We start from the raw sequence: 11,417 nt of genomic DNA, 5'->3' as shown, positions 1-11,417 counted from the left end.
TCTGGAAATAACCTGGATAATTAAAACAATCATTGGCTGTTGCCCTCTTTGTATCCCTAGCACCCAGCACAGTGCCTGGGCACACAGCTGCCAATGAATATTTGTGTAATAAATATAACACTGATCTAAATATAACATTTCTAAATAAACGATACATTTGTGTGACACAGTCACTTCCATGCACACACAGGCCCTAGCTATGGCAAAATTTGTGGGAAAAATGACCTGTCTTAAAGTGTGTGGCATCTATTGGCTACAGTTCATTTGGCTGCATAGGGAACAAAACAAGAAACATACGCACAAAAAAAGCCAAGAGGATACAAGCTCAACTGAGCAGATAGGAGATCACTTACTTACTAACCTTAAGGTTTGTGTTTTACATTTCTGCCTGCCGGACTCCCCCAGGGCTTTGAACCAGGTCATTCTGGTTTGAATTCCTGCTGTGAAGGTGCAGTTCTAACAAGTTCCCAGGTGATGCTAATGGCTGCTAGTTAGGGACCAATTCTTTTTCTTTATTTGCTTCTTTTTTTTTAAATTGTGTTTTAGATGAGGATTTACAGAGCCAATTAGTTTCTCATTGAACAATTAATGCACATATTGTTTTGTGACATTGGTTGCCACCCACCGAGACGTGTCAACACTCTCCCCTTCTCAACCTTGGGTTTCTCATTTCCGTTCATCCAGCTTTCCTGTCCCCTCCTGCCTTTTTGTCCTTGCCCTTGGGCTGGTATAACTGTTTAGTCTCCTATACATGGTTGAGCTACCTGTATTATGGTTTGTTTTGTGGGCCTGTCTAATCTTTGGCTGAAGAACCTCCAAGAGTGACTACAGTACTGAGTTAAAAAGGTGTCCTGGGGCCATACTCTCAGGGTTTCTCCAGTCTCTGTCAGACCAGTAAGTCTGGTCTTTTTTTGTGAGTTAGAATTTTGTTCTACATTTTTCTCCAGCTCGGTCCAGGACCCTCTATTGTGATCCTTGTCAGAGCAGTCAGTGGTGGTACCCCGGCACCATCTAGCTGTGCTGAACTCAGTCTGGTGGAGGCCGTGGTAGTTGTGGTCCACTAGTCCTTTAAAATAATCTTTCCACTGTGTCTTTTGTTTTCTTCATTCTCCCTTGCTCCAGACGTGGTGGGACCCATGGAGTATCTTAGATGGCCACTCACAAGCTTTTAAGACCCCAGACGCTACTCACCCAAGTAGGATGTAGAACATTGTCTTTATAAACCATGTTATGCCAGTTGAGCTAGATTCCCACCCCCTCGACCCCATCCCAAACTATGGGTAGGAAACAATTTTGAGAACCACTAGTAGAGCAGTAGTTCTAAAAACTTATTACAGTATACACAAAAAATCACCAAGGGATCTTGTTAAAATGTAAATTCTGATTCAGAATATCTGCAGGTGGAAATGTACATTCTCAGCAGGGGTTTGAACCCTAACAAACAGGTTCAAAGCCCTGTACCTGCCCAACTTCTGTCTCCTCCTCGTAGTGGACCCGAGGCCACCAAGGAGTTAGCCAGTGGCAGTTCTGTGGTAGTAACAAGAAAGTCTCTTGGGGGCAGTACTTCTCTTTTCCCTTCGCGTCTCTCGCCTGCACCTGCCGCTGCCCCTCACACCTCTGCAAAGAAGTAGAGGTCGAGGCACATTGCTGTGCAGTGCTGAAAGGCTACTAGAATCAGCCTCGCGCGCCCGCCCCCTAACATCAACAGGGCTCCTGGTGTGGCCTGTAGAATTCCTGTAGGTGTTCGCTACTCCCTCCTTAGGCCCCGCTCCCCAACACCAGGCTAGCTTCTCTAGCCCGCGCCCGCCACTAGAGGGGCTTCCTGGGGTCGCCGCCGTCCTCCGTTTCCCCGGGCAGCAGCGGCGCGAGCCGGGCGGGGCTGGGGGGCAGGAGGCGGGAAACCGAGTTGGGGGCGCTCTCGGCTCGCGCGCAGCGCTGCCCCGCGCTGGATTTGCCGCCTTCAGCAGCAGCGGCGGCGGCAAAAGGGGTGGAGGGTGGTGAGGAGGGCTGGAGCCCGGACCAGGAGGGAGGGAGGGAGGGAGGGGGGCCGGGAGGCTGGGCCAGGCGAGCCGGAGGGGTGCACCGCGCTCCCCCGCCCTCCTTCCGGGAGCGAGGATGCAGACTCTGAAACTGGCGCTGCTGGGCTGAGGCGGAGGCAGGGGACTTGCAGCGCGCGCGGCTCCGCGAGTGTGTCTCCTGTGCGCCGAGAGGCGGGGGGAGGAGGAGGAGGAGGGGGAGAATGCCCGGAGCTGCCGCCGCTGCCGCCGCGATGCTCCCGGCTCAGGAGGCTGCCAAGCTGTATCACACCAACTATGTGCGGAACTCACGGGCCATCGGCGTGCTGTGGGCCATCTTCACCATTTGCTTTGCCATCGTCAACGTGGTGTGCTTCATCCAACCCTACTGGATCGGCGACGGCGTGGACACCCCGCAAGCTGGCTATTTCGGGCTCTTCCACTACTGCATCGGCAACGGCTTCTCCCGGGAGCTGACCTGCAGGGGCAGCTTCACGGACTTCTCCACGCTGCCCTCGGGCGCCTTCAAAGCCGCCTCCTTCTTCATCGGGCTCTCCATGATGCTCATCATCGCCTGCATCATCTGCTTTACCCTCTTTTTCTTCTGCAACACGGCCACCGTGTACAAGATCTGTGCCTGGATGCAGCTCACCTCCGGTGAGTGCGCGCTCACCTCCGCGGAGGCGGGGAACCCCGGGCGCCAGAGCCCGGGAGGGGCCAGAGCGGGAGGGATAGGGGCTGTGCGCGAAGCCGGGTGCCGAGCAACTTAATCTCCTCAGGCGTGGGGGTGTAGAGGGCGGGAATCCTGGGCGGCCGGAACCCCCAGGGTTCCCCAGTCCAAGAACTGGCGCCTCGTCCCGGGGCGTTCCTGAACCTCACAAGTGCGGGGGGCGCCACCCTGAGGAACACGCAGGAGGCAGGGGGTTGCTGGGCCGAGTCGGCTCAGAAGTAAAGATGGGGCGAGGAAGCGGCCGCTTGGAGAGATATGGGGGTCGGGGCTGGGGCTACTGAGGGACTAAGGAAGGCACAGCGAGGAGAAAGCGGATTTGGAGAGGTTGTACTGGAAAGAGTAGTCAGCTTGCTCTGCCCCTCGATGGGACTCTGTCGTTGCTTAAGGAGGGTGGTGTGGTGGAGGGGCTGGAGTGGAATTGTTTCTCCCAGTCCCGGGCAGTTATAAATATTTTATCATTCATCTGGGAACGAATAAATCCTAGAATGTTCCTTAGCATTTCCCCAATGTCAAGTCTTGGATTTGCTTCCTTGTCAGGCAGAGGTCCTTCTATTTCATGCTTCTTTAAGCAGAGCGCAGATTTGAGTCAATCAAGATTTCTCAAGATATCATTTTTGGGAAGTGGCTTTAGGGAGGTGGGCAGAGAGGAAACCCTGTTTCATCAGTATCCCTGATCACTCTTTGCCTGTGGACGATAGATTGTGGATAGCTGGAGAAAACAGATAGATGAAAGTACTTTTTCTGAGCATCAGTTACTCTTAACCTAGAGAAAGCGGATGGGGGGTGCATTTCCTGGCGGCTTGGAAGAGTTCGGAAACAAAACTGACTCCTTTCTCTACCTACTCCAATGCTGATTCCCTCTCTGCCAGCCCCCTTGGATGCCCTCCCTTCTAAAGGCAGTTCTTGTCCTTGGAGCCTTAACACCTTCCTGTTTCAACATTGTTGGGGTCGTTTGATTTTATGGATGGCTTGGGTATGAAGGAAGGGGTATAGAACGTCTCAGACAGCCAGATTTTCTCATTTGTGCTTTATTTTATTGTTCTGATTTTTTAAAGACTTTAGCTTCATGATTTTGTAGTTTACCCTGTGCCTGGGAAGGTTTTCTGGGGAGTAGAGATTTAATCTCTGGGTTTGCCAGAGTGTTACAGGATGATTAAATTCTTAAACGTGCTGGGAGGACAGCCTTAAGATTCATCATCTTGCCGGCTATTTTGATATGAGACGCTTGTGGGAGACTAAACTTGTATGGAAGTATTTGCTCGAATTAAGGGTATCTTGGCTGATGTTGATTTGCATACACTGTGAAAGTATGTATGTTAAAAGGTAAGGAGTGAATATGTAGACATCCATCCACCTCACACAGCCAGTTATCCTCCTGAAATGTAAGAGTTCTGCTTTTTCTTTTCTTTCCACCGCCAACTTCCACTGCCTCCCTGCATGTTTTTATACATAATGTTAACTTTTATGTCTGTTTCAAAAGCTGAATAACTTTGAAATTTGAAGTAAATTCACGCATCATGGTTGTTCTTGACTCGTAGCCTTGGTTTGACTTTGAAGACAACAGGACATGCAGGATGCAGATGTTTTAGAAAAAGAATTGACCCTGCACAGCTAATTTTAATTTTTCTAAGTTAAATGACCTATTTAGACTGGTGATTCAAATTAGATTGTTTTCAAAGGTCTGAAGATAATTTGCAGGTGATTTCTCAACAACACATTCTTAAATATTTCATTTTTAATGAGGCTTTGTACTCTAAACCTAAGTTTAAAAAAAAAAAGGAAAGAAGAAAACTATCTTTGGGAAGGAATTATCAGCTTTGAAGTTAATACAAACTACGATTATTACAATGTTTTATTATTTACTCTTCCTGGAATAGAACACACAAAAATCCCTAAAGTAAAAAAAAAATTTATTCTGGATTAGTTAAATATGGTGTCATGTTTCAGAATTTTGACATAAATATATTTGTTTTCTTATGCCAGTATAAAATGTGATGACAACCTTGGTACTAAAGCAGCTGTAAGGACATTTATTTAAATTTTGGAGAAGTCCAGATCCTTAAGTTGTAGGCACACTTTTTAAACTTTTATATGCAATTTATTTGGCATTTGATTTCTACGTAAACCATAGAAGTATATAATTTTATTTATCAATGAAATGTATTAGTAAAAAGAATTAATGACAGGTCAGAATCAAAGTTGATTATATTCACAGATTTTTTTTTAAGGAATGACATATAGAGGATATTTCTGAAGAATGTCCACATTTAACATGGTTTTCTAGTTTTTTTTTTCTTCAAGTCTGTGACACCAGTAAGAACTTTAACATAATGGACTGGAAGTTGCTTTGAAAGTTTAGTTTCTAAACTTTACACTGTTTTTCTTCGATGTTAGGTAGCTTTTTCATACTTTAACTATATGTGGACTCACTTGAGTGTAATTTGCTAAATATGAAAGATGAGACTTAATATATCATTTGCTTATTAGAGACTGTTTAACCCTCCTTGGGAGTCAAATGATTAACATGTGCATTTGGTTATCTAAGCATTTGAATGTAGTAGCATCATACATCATAACTAAGTAGAATAGAAAATCCTGTGTGAAATGATACACTAAGACGATGAAGCAGGAAACATTCTTGTGGTGATCCACCATCAAGAATGATTCTTTTTATGATTCTGAACAATGAACCAGAAAACGTACTTAACTTATTGAACTTGAAAATGATGTTGCTCTTCTATCTAGATGTGTCGAGAACACATAATTAATGGTGCTGTTATGAACACCTTGCCCTCTCCCTCTCCCCTCTAAATCATTACAGTCTCAGTAGGGTGAAAACAGGAAACATAGAACTGAAATCTAATATGTCACACTACTTCTGGGTGTAGTCCTATACTTATGGATCATGGCTAATGCAAAGACTGAAGACAAAAATAATACATAATATAAATAATAGCAATCAGAGATGCAAATATTCCCAAATCTACGGAGAAACAACTTGATTTTCTTCCTGTGTGATCTCTCTGACGGTAAATTGAAAGAGGTATTTCTGTCATTGGTCAGGCAGGCTGATAAAATCCAGACTTTAAAAAAAATCCAGATAGAAAAGAAATTTTTCCCTCTGGGAACTTGATTCTCTGCGTCTGTGTTCTTGCAATTTAAACCATTCTTTCTTTCTGTTTCCAAGCCTACCAATGGCCAAATCTCATAAAAGTTTTTTATTTTGTTTTGTATGTTTGTTTGTTTTTCTGACTATAAACTATACTTTGAATTGTTACTAGATGCATGTCTTTAAACCATTGTAGATCAAAGAAATCTTTTCTTTTTTTAAATAGGCTGTAAGTATCTATGTGAAATTTAAAGGTTTGTAGACACCAATCATAGATTTCTTGGTTGAGGGTAGCATATGAGGAAGCAATTGCCTTCATCTGTGAAGAGCGGCACCTGATCCAGGTTGAATTTCCTAAATTAGGAGGGACAAGGCAGGAGAAGGAGCCCTGGTGACGCAGTGGTTAAAGTGCTTGGCTGCTAACCAAAAACGTCAGCGATTTGAACCCACCAGCAGCTTCGCAGGAGAAGGATGTGTCAATTGGTTTCTGTAAAGATGTACATTCTGGGAAGCCCGATGAGGCAGTTCTGCTCTGTCCTATAGGGTCACTAAGCATGGGAGTTGACTCTCTGGCGGTGGGTTTGGTTTTTGGTTAAGGGCAAGAGAGTGGGGGAATTTGTGTTCGTCATATTTTCTTATCCCGACTTGTAATTCTGAGTGTACCAAAATGAAGGGCCACCAAGATGGTAAAGTTGTATGGCAAGGGTTAGGGCTGAATCGCTTGGTCACTTTCCCCAGCCTCCTAGCCTTAGTTCTCACCAGTTCTTTTTAGCCAGTAGTGCTTTCTTAAGTTTTACAACTTTGTCATTTAGGTGAGAGGTGAATCACCACAGGCAATCATTGCGTTTCCTAGCCGGTAAGAAGAACCTTTGCAATATTGTACCACCCTATCTCTTGATCTTTTCTCATAGCACTCATCAGCATTTGAAATTAGAAATATGTTTGCGTGTTTGATTAATATCTGTCTCTTCTAGTATACTGGAAGTTCTGTAAAGCCAGGTCTGTTTTTGTTCCTATCACATAGAGGTCAAGAGCATGGTCACTGCAGCCAAAAGATGTAGATTTGAAGCCTGGTTCTGACATTTACTGACTGTGTGACCTGGGGAATTAATTTCTCTGTATATCAGTTGCTCATTTTGCAAAGTGGGGGTATAACTGTACCTACCTCAAGAGATTGGTGCAAGGATTAAATTGACTAATGTATGTATTTAGAATAGTGCCTGGTGCATAGTAAGCAAGCCCTCTATGAGTATTAGCTATAGTTGCTGTTCTTGTGTTGTTGTTATTATTATTGATGTATCCTGGCACACAGTGGTATGTGTATGTCTGGCACATAGTAGGCATTAGATAAGTTTTTGTAGAGTGAATAAATGAGAAAAAAGAATAATTAGGAGGAGAAGGATGTAAGGAGTAATTTTAAATTTCCTACATGCCATGGTGAAAAGGGATGCCCCTTACTTTGAAAGACATGATACTTATTGTTCTTAGTGGTTTGTGGCATTGGCAGTAATCACACTAAAAGAACTCTTTCAAATTCTTTGCTGGCAATAGTTGTGACTTGACAGCCTAATTTGTGATGAGCTTTTTTCCCAAATAGAGGCTTTTTCCAATGCACAGGTAATGATCTTTATTAAAACACTGGGGATAATCAATTATATCTTACGGTTCACTAACTTTTCCCTCAGCATTTGGCTTCTCATAAAATAATCCATCATTCAAAATAAAGGTTTTGTACATATGGGAATAATGAGGTCAGGCCTGCCTCCATGCAGAGGGGGGACATGATGCAGGTTGGGTTTCCTACGCACCTTCAAGAGTGATAAGGACAGGAGAAGAGGAGGATATGTTTTCCAGGCTTTCCCATCTCTTCTTGCTGGGCATCAGTGCAGACGTGCTCTTCTTGGAACTGTCAGGGAGCAGGACAGCCTGCGTGTATAGAGCTCAGATGCGGTGATCTGAAGAGGGCACGGGCTGTGACTTACTCAGGAGCAGTCTTAGTGTTCAGGACAGTCATCAGTCCTTGCCATCTGGCTGGTGCTGAGCAGTATGAGAAGGAGAGCTCTTGCGTTCTGTTGTTGTTGTTAGGTGCTCTCGACTCATGGCAACCCTATGTACAACAGAACAAAACACTGCCCTGTCCTGTGCCATCCTCATGATCGTCGTTATGCTTGAGCCCTTTGTTGCAGCCACTGTGTCAATCCATCTCGTTGAGAGTCTTCCTTTTTTTTTTTTTTTGCTGACCCATGATGTCCTTCTCCAGGGACTCATCCCTCCTGATAACATGTCCAAAGTATGTGAGATGTAGTCTCTCCATTCTTGCTTCTAAGGAGCATTTTGGTTGTGCTTCTTCCAAGATAGATTTGTTCATTCTTCTGGCAGTCCATGGTATATTCAGTATTCTTTGTCAATATTATCCGATATTATTGCCTCCAATAGCTGGTAAAAATAAAAAACCGAACTCATTCATAGCGATTCCAACTCATAGCAACCCTGTAGGACAGAGTAGAACAGCCCTATAGGGTTTCCAAGGCTGTAATCTTTACAGAAGCAGACTGGCACATCTTTCTCCTGTGGAGTGGCTGGTGGGTTCGAACCACTGACCTTTTGGTTAGCAGCCGAACACTTAACCACCATGCCACCAGGGCTTCTATCCAACAGCTGGTAATCCATCCTAAATTCAGAGTTATGGGAGGATCCCAAAAAGATCATTTCAAACACTGCCCCAGGTACTACGGGAATAATGGGTGTGGCTAGTGGGGGCAGGTTTCAATTTTCTGACGACATATTCCACTTTAAGAATTTTTTATTTCCAACCCAGATTTACAAACAAGAAAGCGATTTGAAATGAGAATTTAGAAACTTTTTTCTTTTTGCTTTTATGTAGTATGACAAGGAATGTGACAATTGAAGAAATGTTGGAAAATATATTAATATAAATGTCAAAACAAACTATAGTAGTGAAATTTTAAGTGAACATCTGTGAAAAATAGTAGGCCCCATGCAACCCATACAGCATATTACAGGTTGTTAAAATTTTTTCCCTCTTAGTGCAAAGCCTAAGCAGAATGTGGTATCAGATGCTTAACATGGAAACAATTATTTAGTAATTGCCGTTTTTGTTTGGGAATCTTGGTGGCACAGTGGTTAAAGCACTCGGCTGCTAACCAAAAGGTTGGAAGTTGGAACCCACCAGCTGCTCTGTCCAGAGAAAGATGTGGCAGTCTGCTTCCGTAAAGATTATAGCCTTGAAAACCCTATGGGGCAGTCCTACTCTGTCCTACAGGGTTGCTGTGAGTCAGAATCGACTTGACGGCAGTGGCTTTTTTTTGTTTTTGTTTGGTATGATGCTATGACCTGATAAGGAGAGTCCAGATGGCCTGGTCAGTATATTACATTTTAGCCACATACCTTAGAAATCTTTCAAAGTGAGCAAAATTTTAAGTGAAAAAAGAAACAGCAGACCATAGAGCTATAGTTGCAGTACGTGGCTCAGTGCACTTCTGTGTGTGGTGTGAGGAGATAAACTTTGGGGAGAGGAGTGGAGAGAACTTCAGATCACGCTGGCGTGAAGCAAGGGAGACTGGGAGAATTCTAATTTGGGGGCTTAATAGCATGATAAGTGGGAGAGTTTTAAAGTGTAATTTCCATGATAAATTGGAACTTTAGGGGTCATACCAGCTTTAATTAATGTGGATCTCTCCTTATAATGAATCAACTGAGATTTTTATTTGAAATGAAGACCACAGAGCTGACCTTTATTCTTACTAATAATGAGAAGATATTAATAATGACAAAAGGTAAGAGACTTCATTATAACAAATGGTAGATGATGTATTTGGTGGCTTAAACATAATGCTGTTATGAAAAGTCATTGGAGCATGTTGAAACAAACAAAACAAAAACAACCTCTCCCAGCATCCCAAATGTTCACACAGTTAATATCATGTAGCTCTTAAAATTGTGACTACTCTTCTATGACACTTCCACTGCACGGAGTCATGATACAATTCATAGTTTAAATTGACCTAACTGTAATGTTGAACACATCTCTCATCTTTTCCCTTACAATAAAACAGAAAACCAAGTAGCTTGTAAGAGGAAGATAGTTTCTTGATCAGTACAGGCATGCACCGTATCTGACAACCATTAGGCAGAATGAAAGTAAGCAAACCTTTCTGAAATAGAAGTTGCTGGCATGGAATTGCCAGAATCGGCCTTGCATACCTGATTCTACCATCTTCCCTAGCCTAATGAAACCAATTCTGCAGCAGGATGGGGCTGTCTAGGTGTGCGCCATAAGAGGAAAGATCCTAAATGACAGGTTGAATGGAGTTAGTCTTCTAATTACATGAAATTGTGAGATTATGATTTACCACTGAAAGGGCTAGTGGAAGAGTAGTGAAAGGTAGTGGAAATGAAGATAAATAGTCATGGACTAGAAAAGAGGATTTAACTCAGAAGCCAATGTGTAGAACTTAACTCATCAAGTGAGTTCTCCACATTCTTTGCCTTATTAAAAAACAGTGGAAGACAGGAGTTTGAAGGAAATACAACCTTAGCTTTAGTACCAAATGCATCATAGAGCCATTTACCTCAGCGTCTGGACTCCTTTTGGAATTAGTCTGGGGAGTGGTCTGCATGGGTCTTAGTTGGTTTTAGGGAAGATCAAGAGTCAACTGCAAAATAGAAATGGGAAATTTGTATCATCATCTGACAGAAGACTTAGTACTTGAAAAACAGGCAAACACATTCAGCTGTGAAGAGTGACAAGGCCATAGAAGAGTGACACTAAAAGTAAATGAAGTATAAACTGAAAAGACGTAATAAAATTCAAGTTTGGAAAGCCTGTGGAATTTAATAACATCAAAAAACCTGTTTAATTTGATATAGGCAATGGCTTAAATGTATATTGGTGCAGGGCAAGCAGAGAGCCAAATGTGTGTTACTGTGTAGAGCTGTATGCAAATCCCAGTTACTGAGAAATAAAAATTATGACTCCACGGCCCCTAAGCTGTTCAAAGGGAGAGATTATTGAATTTTTTATATGGCACAGGGAAATATGGAGAAGGATGAAATAATGCCAACCTAAGAAAGAAAAGGTCATTATGAAATTCAGTAAAAAGTGTTCCATAGTTTCTCCTTGAAAATCTAGTTACAGATTGTAAGGCTGAATTGATTTCTATAATGACTTAAGTGGAGAAGGGGAAGTTACATTGAGTATTTAGTGTAAATATATCTATAGAACATTTTCAGAATATTTGTAGTTACAAGCTAGATGGGTTTGTGTGATGCTGAATATTAGCTGAATAGCCATTCTTTTACTAGTTGATTGGGTAAGGAATAGTATTGACAAGTTGGCATGTTATACAAACTTCATAGAGAAAGGCATGCTATACTACAGTGTTTTTCAAACCAGGTTGGTGACACTTTAATGGATCATGATATAATTTTAGTAGATAATGATCAGCATTAAAACCTGGGTTAACACAGAACAGAAAATAAGAATGCAATATAAATAATAAGAGTTTCATGAAACCTTCATTTCTTAAAATATTTACATGCT

At 42.7% G+C, this 11,417-nt stretch overlaps 1 protein-coding gene across 2 annotated transcripts in view; it reads left to right on the top strand.

Annotated features, from left to right (window-relative positions):
- Nucleotides 1-2,145: 2,145 nt before the first annotated feature.
- The window catches only part of LHFPL3 (LHFPL tetraspan subfamily member 3), a 502,517-nt gene continuing 493,245 nt past the window's right edge, over nucleotides 2,146-11,417 (top strand). Inside the window, exon 1 of one of the 2 annotated variants that reach the window (XM_004382615.1) lies at nucleotides 2,146-2,672. In XM_004382615.1, the coding sequence (XP_004382672.1) occupies nucleotides 2,240-2,672 (433 nt within the window). In that variant the 5' untranslated portion in view covers nucleotides 2,146-2,239. The remainder of the gene's footprint in view (nucleotides 2,673-11,417) is intronic. The other variant, XM_004382616.1, reaches the window with a different exon arrangement.

The sequence above is a fragment of the Trichechus manatus genome, unplaced genomic scaffold (genome assembly GCF_000243295.1).
Source record: "Trichechus manatus latirostris isolate Lorelei unplaced genomic scaffold, TriManLat1.0 scaffold00096, whole genome shotgun sequence".
Lineage (NCBI taxonomy): Eukaryota > Metazoa > Chordata > Mammalia > Sirenia > Trichechidae > Trichechus > Trichechus manatus.
Note: the sequence above shows the minus strand (reverse complement) of the source record. Positions and strands in the feature narration are given on the sequence as shown.